Genomic DNA, 13,444 nt, shown 5'->3' with positions numbered 1-13,444 from the left:
TTAATATGCTATTCGTAATACTATTTTACTACAAAATTAAATAATTTATATTATTGAATTATTTTTAAACTTAATTAATATAATTTATAAATAAATATTATCTAAAAAGAAAATAATTAATAATTTGAGAGAAATAAAATAAAGTTATTGGAAAGAGAAAAGGTGAGGCATAGGAATAATAATAATAATTATTATTATTATTATTATATTATCAGTAATAGTAATACTGATAATTGAAAATAATAAAATATTTATAAAACATAAAAAGAAAAAGAAACCAGGCTCACGCACACGCAATTGCCCATTGTCGGAAGTCCATAGCTTCGATTCCATCAGATTAACAATGCCAGAAAAGAAAGAGAGGAGAAAAAGCTGAGTTTCTGTAGAGAGATGAAGATGATAATACCAGGAGATACCTTGTGCTTTTGATTTCGTTTTTATTTTTATTTTTTTTCATTTTATCTGTAATTAACCTAGCCCTAGATTAGGAATTTTCCCCCTTTTCCTTCATTCTCTAATCTCCAGAGAGCCACGAAATTGTAGATCTCAATTCCCTCTTCTCTCCTTTATTTTTTTAAACCTGTTTTCGTTTTCTTCGTTTCCGTGGGACTTTCTCGATTTGTTCGTGCAGTTGATTCGGTGTATAGTTTTTTTTTTTTAATACCTCGGGATTAGTTTTTTTCGCAATTCTGGAATTTTTTTTTGGAAAGGTGTTGGGTGTTGTATTAGGGTTTGTATTGTAGCTAGTGGGTTTCAATATTTGAGTTTCTGTGGGTTGTTTTGATGGAGCCACGCGTTGGTAACAAGTTTCGTCTGGGTCGAAAGATCGGCAGCGGGTCGTTTGGGGAGATCTATCTCGGTCTGTTAATTATATATTTTTATATATATTTTCCCGATTTATTTGAATATATTGAGTTTAATTGGTGTTTAAATTCGTTGTTCAGGAACTAATATCCAGACAAATGAAGAGGTTGCCATTAAGCTTGTAAGTGCTTTTTCCTTTATCTCCTTTCCCTGATTTCTGTTCGGATCTCGTGAATTTGTTCAATTTTACTTGGGTGTTTTACTTTGTTTTTTTGGGTGTTCCTCTGGAACTTTGCTTGATTTCTGCGGTCTCCTCTTCTTACTTAGTCATGTAAATAACATGGGTTCATCCAAAGCTGTTATTTGGGTAAGTTGCTATGCAGCAAATTATGCGAAGGAAACGTTACAATGGACTACTTTGAGTGGCAACCTTTAAGTTAATAGTGTTTAGTAGACAATCATGTGTTCAACCGTTTAAAATTTAATGCCCAGAAGTAACTGGTGAAACCTGAATTTTTTTGCATTGCCAATAATTACTGGCCATTGTGACTGAGCCCACTTGCTATCACCCCAATACCCCATTAGCGTTAGAAGAAAATTTTATCCTTCTGCTTTTCATTCTGAATAGAAACTGAATTTGAGATGGAATCATAGAAAACATCTTATGGATTTAGTACATAAGAACTGAATTTTTTGTCGGCACCATTAATTCTTTTCCTCTCTTTTGCTTACAAGGACACTAAAGGAACCATTGAAATTGAGTCAAACATTTGTTCTTCACTTCCACTCAATTTTATGTGCTATTAATCATTGCATATTACTTTTACCGTGAAGTAAAAAACATTTATTCTTTGCACCCATTTATCTTTATTTGCAAATAATTCATGTGTATTACTTTTATGTGTTGAACAGTTTGACTATCTTAAACTTTATGGTTCCCTGCTGATTATTTCTTTCTAAATGTTTTCGCCATAACCAGTTCATGCTCTGATAAAATGCTGAAATTGATTTCTAATTCTCAGGAAGGTGTCAAGACAAAGCATCCTCAATTGTTATACGAGTCAAAGTTATACAGAATCCTTCAAGGAGGAAGTAATGAGACATTGCAAAATTTATTTGCTGATTTCTATTGTTCTTTTCTTTTCTTTTTTTAATTTTTTATATGTGCGCTTTTTGTCGTTAGTTCTGTTATATTTATATGTATGTGTGTGTATTTATTTATTCTCTTTTCTTCTTCCTTTTTATTTTTCTCCTTAATTTTTTCATTTTGCAGCTGGGATTCCAAATGTGAGATGGTTTGGGGTTGAAGGGGAATATAATGTTCTCGTTATGGATTTGCTTGGACCCAGTCTTGAAGATTTATTTAACTTCTGCAGTAGGAAACTCTCTTTGAAGTCAGTCCTTATGCTTGCTGATCAGATGGTAGGATCCATGAAGTTTATGCATTTATTGTATTAGGTTTTGTGCTTTCCGAAATAATCCTGTTCTCTGTTTCTCTTTTAAGATCAATCGTGTTGAGTTTGTTCATTCAAAATCGTTTCTTCATCGAGATATCAAGCCGGACAATTTTCTCATGGGATTGGGAAGGCGTGCTAATCAGGTTTTGGTTTGAAGGATATGTTTTTTTCTGTATTTTTTTCACACATTATGAGCTTTCATTATTTCCGGAGATTTAAACATGTTCATTCTTGTTTGCTTTCTTGTAGGTATACATGATTGACTTTGGTTTGGCAAAGAAATACAGAGATAGTTCAACCCATCAACACATACCATACAGGTTAGAAGACTTCAAGCATGTGCTACCAGCCTAAGATGGTGTTTGCAACTGTAATAAAGACATATGAAACAAGATTGTGTATGCCATTTAATATCATTTTTACCATGTTAGATTGTTGATTTCATTGCTCTAGCACTAGACATGAGGTTGTTGTTCTGTTTGCTTTTCTTTTTGGGCATTGCATCTGTCTTGGGGTTGATAAAAACGTGGTGCTTAATGTCTTATGTAATCTTTTTATGGATTTTACTGTTTTATATTTTTCTATTATAGAGGTCATTTTGGTAAGCAATTTTTGACAATTTGTTGGAACAAATACTGACAGGGAAAATAAAAATTTGACTGGAACTGCTAGATATGCAAGTATGAACACTCACCTAGGAATTGGTATGTGCTTTGTATCCTTTTTGCATTTGGCATTCTTGTTAATTTGTTGGTTTTCCAGTTTAAGTTTCCTCTTTTCTATCATCTCATTAATTTGTTTGACTTGTTGGACTGTCATAGAGCAAAGCCGGAGGGATGATTTAGAATCTTTGGGTTATGTTCTTATGTACTTCCTAAGAGGAAGGTGATTCTTGGTGCCTGCCACTTCCTTTGTCATGCTTGCTCTACATTGGTGGTTTATTACTTATTTCTCCTTCTGTGCAGTCTTCCTTGGCAAGGTCTGAAAGCGGGAACTAAGAAACAAAAGTATGAGAAAATTAGTGAAAAGAAGGTCTCCACTTCAATTGAGGTAAGTGTTTCCTGGTTCTGTGGTTATATTCTCATTGTCCTTTTGTTTAGTAAGCTGACCAAAGATTTAATGTCTTTCAGGCCTTATGTAGGGGTTATCCAACCGAGTTTGCTTCCTACTTCCATTATTGCCGATCATTACGATTTGATGATAAGCCTGATTATGCTTACCTGAAAAGAATATTTCGTGATCTTTTTATCCGTGAGGGTGTGAATATATAACTTGTTGAATGGCTTTTAACTTTGTACTGCCTATTCTGGTTTTTTGTCGTGCATTGTCTTTTATCTTCTGAATTATAGATTTGGCATTGAAGTTGTCATTTGTATGTGTTGCTCTGTGCTACAGGCTTCCAGTTTGATTATGTCTTTGACTGGACAATTTTGAAGTATCAGCAATCACAGCTGGCTAATCCTCCTGCCCGTGCCCTTGTAAGTGTTAGCATGTTACTTCTATTGGTTGCCAGTATGACATGAATTTCAATAGTCCTTGTTTCTTGTAGGGCCCCGGAATTGGAACTAGTTCTGGAGTGCCCCCTGCTATTGCCAGTGCAGATAGACAGACAGGTAATTCTTGTGTTTCTTCCTCCTACAAAATGATTTCTCTTTCATCTAAACCTTTTTGCTGGAGGTGGAGTGTACCTTTGGGAGTTCCTTCTCTCTCTCTCTCTCTCTCTCTCTCTCTCTCTCTCTAATGGGACGTTGCAGATTTTTTTTTGGTATTTCTTTTTAATTTTTCTTTTAAAATTACCAGTTGAAGGCACACATTTTTTCACCAAATAATATTATAATGATCATCTCTTCTTTGGCAAATTAGTATATGCAATACTACACTAATAATGAGTGTAGTACTTGTTAAATAAACACTTAAAATTTGGTCTAAAAATAAGTTGGCAAGGTGGCAAGGCCCATGAACATTTGAGGATGCTTCTTTGAGGAATAACATAATAAGCAAAGCACCATTTGATGTATTCCAAAATTGGGCTAGGTTCATGCCAAGCCAATATTTTTGAACCTTGGCCCAACTCAATTATTCAGGTCCATAACTTCACCCGAGTCTGACCCATATGATTAAAAAGTAAAAATATGTATATTTTATTGATTGGGTGGTGCACAATGTGAACTATAATCCCAAACCTGCTCCACCATTAAGCTGTGTGCTAGTATCATGGACTAAACCCCCCTATGAATGCCCAGCTTATTTTGGGCCCTAAACTAGGGCTTATTAATTTAGAGGTTCATCCTTTGTGAGGCAAGACAAAAGTACAGCTGGAGCTTGTGCTTACATTGTACATGGATCTTCTTGGTAAGAAATGAACCTGGAATCTAGCTGAAATTGGGCCTGCTTTTTCACTGCCTAAAACTTTTACAGGTAGTCTTCAATCAATATGGAATTTTTTTGGTCTACAACTCAAAAGTAGTAAAGAGCAGTTGATTTTTGCCTTGCATCTCCTTGTGTTTTAGATTTCTTTCTACTCATTCCAGGTGGGGAACAAGTTGGCCAGTCAATAGATTCTGCTCGTCGTAGACTTTCAGGACCGATGCTAAATACAGGAAGTTATGCAATGCAGAAGAGTCCAGTTTGCAATGATTCTCCAGTTAGCAAGGACCCTATGGTATGTTGTTGAGGATTGTTCTTTTCCAACATTGTTTTGAATTCCAAGTTCTGTAAAGCACCGTTTATGTACAATTGCTCTTTATTTATGACCAAATGCATGTCAAACTTGAATCCTATTTTTGTGTCCTCTCATGGGGCGACCATTGATTACACGCATCCAGCTTGGTTATTTATTTGTTATGTTCACTCCCAACTGTTTTTTATAGTTCCGATGCACAGTCAAACCGTGCATAGGTTAATCATTGCTGACTTGAATTAACCTGATTTTGATTTTTGCAGTGTTCTTGCAGTTGCTTACTTGAAAATCTTTTTAGCTTGACTGATCTAATTAATTAATACCTTTATGTACTTCTTTTCTTATCGAATAATTGTTGCTTATCTCTTAAATTTGCATCCAAGCCAACGTTCTTGGTGTTTTGCATTCCATATTAGATCTAATCTTTATCTGCTGCAATCTTGCAGTTACCAAGCTCTGCTCTCATGGGCCGAGCAAGTCGATCATCAAGGCAAGCTGCTGCTGTTTCAACCAGTCGTGATATGTTCATTGGAAATGAGACTGATCCCCAACGCTCGCGCACAACTGATGCAAGCCCCGGAACCATGCATAAAATATCAAGTGGGCAAAGGAGTCCTCCTCGTGGAACTGCAGCAGCAGCAGACCCCAGGCGATCATCAACAACCAGAAATGCTACGCAAATGAAGGCCTATGAAACCACCCTCAAGGGAATTGAGAGCCTGAATTTTGACAGTGATGAGAAGGTTCATTATTAGTTGCTAAGCACTGCAATATTGTAAATCGTGAAGCTGGTGTGCTGTTATGTCTGCAATTGGATGGTCTATCCTATGGAGTTGAGTTCTGGAAGTTGTGATTGGAGCCCTTATAGCTACAGATTTCATTTTGTATGATCAGGGCGTCTGCTGATTATGCAGAAAAAGGGTCTGGGAAGGTGAAGGTCTCAAATTAGAAGGCTCCTTGCACAGATGTTGGGTGTGTTGATGCGCGGTGCCCCGTTTCTGTTCTCCAGATATTCTATATAGCTTAACCTATTTCTGCTGTCTCATTGTTCACTTGAGCCATTATTTTCACGTGTTCCTTCGATTCATAAGTTTAAAACTTGAAGCCACTGTAAATTGGGCGTTGTATTCATGTTACTCTCAGTTTTCAAAGCTTTAGTAGTCCTAGAAGGCTGAAGAACAAATGTGGGCAACTTGAATGTTTGGTCTGGGGCTTCTTTCCAACTTAGGTTGTGGCCTCAAACTTGCTTTTAATATTTTATCCTGGGTTTTACCTAAGCTTTGGGGGATCTCTCTCTCTCTCTCTCTCTCTCTCTCTCTCTCTCTCTCTTCCCTCCCCACCCCCTCTTTTATCTGTCTCACAATGAAATGGGATTTGATTGAAGTTTTATTATAATTCTTTTATAAATATGGGTTCAATTGGAAATTGAATTTCGTTTCTATCAAGCATATATAAAACGTGTGGCAGATTCGGTTAGTTTTTTCCTTGAGAATTGGAAATTAATTTTGATCGACAGTTTTGACAATATTTTTTTATGATTCAATTCGTTTTCATGTTTGATTTTAATTTGATAGGGCTTTAATTTTAATATGAAGAAAAGAAGGTTTTTGTATGTTTGCCCATCCCAGTTATCACTGAAACACTTGTTTGCATGGCTACCACACTTGTGGAAGAATAGAGAATGTTAAGTGAAAAAAGAATTCTCTCTTGCTGTGATGAATTTTGAGTGGATGAAGAGCCAAATACAGATGGGGAAGAATTCTTGGTACCTTAGAATTAGCTATTAAAAAAAAATCATAACAAAAATCTTTTAAGAAAAATAGGGAGAAAAATTCTCAAGGACCTTTCCAAGTAATTAAGCATCAATTCTCCTAATCAATCAAAACCCAGTTGCTGTTTCAAAAGCAGCAGTAGCAGTAAACCCTTTCCCGATCGACAATGCACTCCTCAGATTGCAAAGAAGCTATAAGAGATCCCAACGCTGTTGATTCAAAAGAATTGGGAAAAAACAAAATTGGAATGGAAAGGTGTAACTAAGGGCTATAGTAGTACTAGTATGCATGATCCGTCAAAATCCTTAACTAAGTGGGACCACTTACATGGACGTGGTGGTGGTGGTGGTGGTTAAAAGGTAAGAGAGCAGGCGGAAGGTGGAGGTTTCTAAGTGGCTGAGATTGGGGTAAGCCTAAGTAGATAAGATGAGAGGTGAGACCAAGCGAAAAAGAAAACTAAAAGCTCCATGGTGGTTAGATCCTATATCAGTCCGAACGACTGATAATAGTCGTGAATGGATGTACGTGGATTTGTATGTCACTAATTAAAAAGATTTATTAAAATTATCATGATTTTAATACAAATTAAATAATTATAATTTACGTATTGAAATAAAAAATGAGTGGAGAATCTATAAATAAATGTGAGAAGAGGGAAAGTAACTTTTCTTTTTTTAGGAGGTTAAGATAGTGAAAATCGATTTTAATTTATTATATGAGTAAATGTATTTTTTTTTTATTTACTAGATTAAGCAATAAATTTGTTTGAGAAAATGAGGGTCTATGGAGGTAAAAGTAAAAGAAGGTAAATTCTTTATCAACTCTTTTTAAGTTTCTTTATATCTTCACCTCTTCTCAAATATTAATATTTCACACTTTTCAAACAAAAAATATATACATTACGCTCCTTATTCTTTATTTTTCTTTAATTAATTGTCCTTTTCTCACTCTATCCAAATAAAATACAAATAAATTGAGAAAGAAACAAGAGGAAGAAACGGAGAGAGAGGCTTCTATTTAAGGGTATTTATGTAATTTTAACGCATAATAAACCACTCCTCCTTTGTAATAATGAGTTTGCAGGTTATTAGTTGATTTAACATGTCCAAACTTATAAACATTCAAATGAGTATTGTCTCTTGCATAAAACTAAAACTCTCAACTGCAATGATATGCTAATTGCAAAAAAACTCTCAAAACCAGCAGAGCAGCAACACAAATGAAGGAATAGGACGATGCTCCCTGTTTATGGAAACTATCATTTTACTGTTAAATGAAAGCCAAGAGACATAATACGATTGCATTCTCAAAAAAGACCACGAAGAAGAAGAAAAACATAGTATCAACCATTGATTTTATTCACAAGACTCATCAAATGAAAATGGACTAGACAGCAAAGAAACATAGTATAGAAATTGTGTTCCACAGTCCTCTCCCCTTTTGCTATACATGGAGGATATCACCTTCAGAATAAAAATTTACCGAGTAACTGAAAATAAAACTATGCATCCAGATTCACAAACTCGAAGCCAGCTGCAACTTATAAAAGGTAGACCAAATAATTTTCTGCCTTAAGCATGTTGAATTTCCTGATAAATGTCCTTCAAGTAGAACATATCTTTAGATTTGGTCATGTCCTGGATAGTACAAGGACTCCTAAATTCCACTAGGATGCAGTCATGCAGATGGAGGTCTACCAGTCTGCTACTCGTTTTCTATATCAATCCACCGGATAAAGTTTACAGAATTAATAAATGAAAAAATACCTTCGAAATTAAACCAGCCTAGTCCAATAAACCGCCGCATTGAAGGGACGCCTTCATAAAACCACCTGCAGCTATATTATGCAGTCCTACGAGATAAATTATAGCCATACAAAAATTTACCTCCTGAGAATTCTAGAAAAGCTGCAAACACTGCCGCATAAGGTGAAGCTGTAGTAAACAAGCAATGATTCTGAGGCTTTCTCTGCTTAGTTCATACCAAGTTTCCACAATATACCCCTTAAAACTTCAGCTTCATATTAGAAAGTGATTTCAATCTGACGTTTATGAATATAATACACGCCTTACAAATTGTTTAACGAGAAATAGAGAAGGTCAATTATCCAGTTTCTGCAAAATGATCCTCATAGCCTTAATCTCCCGAAATACATTTACTGATCACTGACATTTATGGCAGTGACAAAGATGCAAAGTTACTTATGTGGAAATTTCTTTGAGTAATGTAGGAGGCCACATCCTCTGCATTGGTTTCGACGAGAGAAATGCTCAGGTCAGTCACTTTTTCAGGTGATTGTCCAACACTCTCCACTCTATTGGTTGAAAAGTGATTGTCCATAGCATTTTTCTCAAAAATGCTCACCAAAGCATGTCTTATCTAATTACACTCCATGTGTTCTACCCGAATCCCAGGAAACTATTATGAAAAACAAGGATGCCAATTGCCAGTTTTTTTCTATTTTACTGTGTAGGAGGCTAGAATCCAATTTGTTTTACATAAACAGTACATGCTTGATAAAGAGGTAATGATACAAATACGGGCATTTAATTCAATGAATCCTCAGCAGCATTCAGATGCACACTGTAAATTGAGAAATCCCAAGTAGAGAAACAAAATTACAATTCTATAACCTCAATGTCAAACCTAAACTCAATGATACAAGTATGGCAATCCAGGAAAATAGTTTCCCAACTATATTCATATCACAATCTATCCATCCCAAAACATGTCAACACAATCATGGAAGAATAAATAAGAATATTCGGATACCCAAATTAGAGCGAAGAATTATTCATTATCGCAATTAATTGAAGAACTTTGATACTATAAAGCTATCATACACTTAAAACAGCAACACAGCACAATACACAACTTAGAAGCCAAACAAACAGAAAAGAGAGGATAACAGAACAGAGGTCAAGATTCAGCAGTCACCACCAGCCGTTAACAGCTCTAGAGTACCTTTCCTTGAGCCACCTAAAACTCTTCTTGAAAGACCCTTTAACTTTCCCTTCTACAGTGTAAAGCTTATAGCTAGCAACTCTCTTCTTTCTTTGCAGCTCCGGATCGTTCAAACTCCAGGCTTTGGAAATAGACCCATTTGCGGACTTGCCCTTTTTGAATTTGAAATCGTTACTGCCCATCTGGGTTTGAATCTGGGATTGAGTTGGGTAGACGGAGGATGCGTAGGAGGCACTGTAGCATCTGAGATCTTGCATGTTACTGCCGCCTGAAAAAGAAGAGGGACCCAGCGCTCCATTACCATGGTGACGTTGTATTTGCATTCTTCCATCGCCATATGACCTGGATCTGAGATCTTCCATTGAAGAATTTTGTGCCTCAGAGATCACTTCTTCTCTATCTAGAGCTCCAGTTTCTGTACAATGAAGCTTTTAGGTTGCTATCAATTTTTCAATCGGCTTTTGATTCGAAGGCGCTGACCGCGGAAACATGTGGCCTCGGTCGCATTTTGCGTACCAGGACAAACTTTTTGTATCCAGTGTGGATGCTACCACAGCAAGCTTTTGACTTTATGCCTCTTTTCGTTTACTTTTTTAACTACTTAAATTATTACTAAAACATGGTGAATTGTGTAAAGAAATGAAGAGATTAAATTTTATTAAATATTAAAAATATTTTGAAAAATTTTTTAAAAATAAAATAAAATAAAATTAAATACGGTTATGTATATATATTTATTTCTTTTGTGTTGTCCTTTTGAGTTTCAGCTTGGAGCTTAAAGGGGAGGGAAACTAGAGATTTGCAATTGCTGCTATCATTCCAAGTTGTTGTCTATTTATGCTGGGTAGCTTAGTTGTGCCAGGTACCTTGGGCTTGTGTGCGGTCCAACTAGAGATGATGTGACCCTAAAAGCTATAAGCCAGTGAGAGAGCATTCCGTACTGAACCACGAATTTCCGAGCAACCCATAGGAAAAAAAAAAAAAAAAAGAAACAGTAAAATAAAGGACAAGCAGGCAGCAGGGACTCAAAAGGGAAGGAAAGAAAGAAGAAAGGGAATGAAGAAGAAAGGACGCATGCGTACAAGAGGATCTGAACTGCATTTTTCCTCTTTGTTTTTTCAGTAAAGTTGGTGACACAAGACTTGGGCCTTTATATTATATAAATTATGCTTTATTTCGTAAATTTCACTGTTGATCAATACTTTTAAAATTCAATATTATATTTTTATTTCGTTTAAATTAGAAATTTTTTTATTTTAAAATTAATTAAAAATAAAAAAAATATTTAAAATTTTAAGAACACTCTTATTATGTATAAAAATACTTTTTTTTTTCTTTCAACATTTAATAAATTTTAAATACTTTTATTCATAAATTATCAGTTATTAATATATTTTAATCTTTGTAATATATAAAAAAAATTTAAATATCCAGAATTACAATAAAACCCCCTTTTTGTACTTTAACCAAAAAGATTTTTCATTATACTTCAACTATGTTGGACACCATCAATATTGCACACTATACAAATTATTCTCTATTCACAAAATTAGCTTAAGAATTAAAAAGTATAACCATCGAGAAATTAACTCAATAAATAAAAAGAGGAAACAAAAATAAATTAAATCATACAAATGCATTCAACGGTAATTTCAGTAGCGTTGACTCTAAAATTTAGCTTAAAACAAATGGGTATGAGTTAATAAGGATGTGAATAGTTTTTTTGGTACATGGATGAGGGAATTTAGATGTCCATCTTCTTTTTTTCCTTAAATCTCTCGTAGTTCTTATTATTTTCATTCTCTCACTCTATTAACTTCTCGAACAATATTGTATTCTCATACTAATTTTCAAGTGAAAAGAGTTGAGGAATTGCAATTAGGTGTCAGTGAAAGTTGGTGATTTTAATAAGTTCATATCAATGAAGTTAAAGAGTTTTGCATTAAGTGTTAAAAGTTAATGTGGTTTGGATATAGAGTTTACGGTGGTTTGTATTTACGTGGGTATGTGAATTTTATTACTTTTCAATCACTATCACCTATTTTTAATTATAAAATAATGGAATTGTTTAAAATTATCATTTTAGAATGGAAAGGGAGAAGATAGATGAATATTTTGATAATTTTATATTAGATTAACAGAAAATTGATAGACATATAGTCGGAAAAATTTTAAATTGGATAAATATAAAATTTAAAGACTTAACTGTTTAATTTTAAAAATAAAAAGAGCGATTCATTGAATATATTAAAAATAAGAAATAAAAGTATAATTTATCTTATAATATTATAATATAAGTAGCAGTGAAGTGTCTTGAGAAAAAAATTTTAATAAATATTTTTGATTAATGTTATTAATACAAAATCTAAAGCTATTATTTTAAATAATGTTTATATTATACTAAAAAACATCATCTTAATTAATCTTTTTTTTTTTATAAAAATATTAATAAATAAAATCATTCCCATCATATAAAAATAACTTATATGGGAAATATATATGGGAAATAAATATAGTTGATATACCACCAATCAAATTGGCATATTAATTAATTTTATCTTTGTATGAATCTTAGACCTCATTTATTTTAGAAAAACTTATATCTTATTTAATTAGAATAATTCAGGTCTTGTTTAGTTGGGATAATTCAATTAAGTAACTTCAAACTTTTAGAAATCACTAAAATTGTATTTGTTTAGTTGTCATTTTTACTTAATTTCATGGAAAGTTGAGTTTAGTTGTCATTTTTACTTAATTTCATGGAAAGTTGAGAGCACTTCTTCTCTTGATAGGTGTTTCCCACCTAATTAAGTTAATTTTTTTTTTTCAAAAAACAGAGGACTGAGAATTGAAATAATAGAATTTAAAATCTCTCAAATTTACTGGAATGCACTTTAGCTAATTCATTTTCTTAAAAGTGTGAAAACACCGTTTGTTTGATTGGTTATATTTATCAACTTCTCAAGACATTATTAACTTTACTTACCTCTCCGTATAGTAGACGAATTAGCCACCCTAATCCAAGTAGAGGTATTGAGGACATTCCCTCATCATCTCTATTAATGTTGTTCTATTATTAATATTTTTTATTTTGTAATTTCATTTAGATTTTTCTTTTTTCGTTCTTCCCTCTACCTTTAAATTTGTTAATGATTTATTTCTATTGTTAAAATTAAATTCCACTGCACTTTTAAATGTTTCTGATGTAATTTATAAGTGTTTGTGCTGCAATTGTTTAAGTGATTTTGCTGTAATTTCTTATTTACACGTCTATCAATGTTGCTTTAATTTTAAAGAAATTCAGCTACTATACTTTATCAGATTTTAGACCGTGAATAGTTGGGACTTCTAATTACTTCTCTTTTTTTTTTTTTAATGGAAAAAAATTAAATATTTGTGAGAAAAAATAATTAAAAGGATAAATAATACAATATAAAAAGAGAAAAAATAATTTTATTATTTTATTATTAGACCTTTTAATTAATTTAAAATTGCTATGAGTTCACAAATTTAACCGTTGGACATGATTTATTACTCTACTTATACACTGCACTCAACAGCCTACTACAACTTCTCAAATAAGATACCCTTCCACTTTATTTTATCTTTACTTAATTTATAAAGTATATTGTTGATTATTATATTATTAAAAAATTACACGTTACTTGCTATGTGATTTGAGTGTTAAACATTATAAAATGTGTTATATTGAATTAATTAGTATTGATATTAGAGTAGGAGTAGGGGTAAGGTATTTATATTATTTA

The 13,444-nt window shown here is 33.3% G+C and overlaps 2 protein-coding genes across 2 annotated transcripts; one reads left to right on the top strand and one right to left on the bottom strand.

The window, feature by feature from the left end:
• Positions 1–274: 274 nt before the first annotated feature.
• Positions 275–6,218, top strand: LOC110603630 (casein kinase 1-like protein 1). Its single transcript, XM_021741427.2, has 14 exons — positions 275–859; positions 945–985; positions 1,827–1,896; positions 2,078–2,226; positions 2,309–2,404; positions 2,511–2,581; positions 2,904–2,965; positions 3,083–3,146; positions 3,227–3,311; positions 3,392–3,518; positions 3,657–3,739; positions 3,811–3,874; positions 4,793–4,923; positions 5,388–6,218. Exons 1-14 carry the CDS (start codon positions 784–786, stop codon positions 5,694–5,696), a joined length of 1,428 nt encoding a protein of 475 aa, XP_021597119.1. The 5' UTR covers positions 275–783; the 3' UTR covers positions 5,697–6,218.
• A 3,240-nt stretch (positions 6,219–9,458) lies between these two features.
• On the bottom strand, positions 9,459–10,201 carry LOC110603141. Its single transcript, XM_021740832.2, has one exon. The coding sequence runs from the start codon at positions 10,037–10,039 to the stop codon at positions 9,647–9,649; it is 393 nt and encodes a 130-aa protein (XP_021596524.1). The 5' UTR covers positions 10,040–10,201; the 3' UTR covers positions 9,459–9,646.
• Positions 10,202–13,444: the final 3,243 nt, after the last annotated feature.

The sequence above is a fragment of the Manihot esculenta genome, chromosome 16 (genome assembly GCF_001659605.2).
Source record: "Manihot esculenta cultivar AM560-2 chromosome 16, M.esculenta_v8, whole genome shotgun sequence".
Classification (NCBI taxonomy): Eukaryota; Viridiplantae; Streptophyta; class Magnoliopsida; order Malpighiales; family Euphorbiaceae; genus Manihot; species Manihot esculenta.
This window is presented reverse-complemented; position numbering and strand designations above follow the sequence as displayed.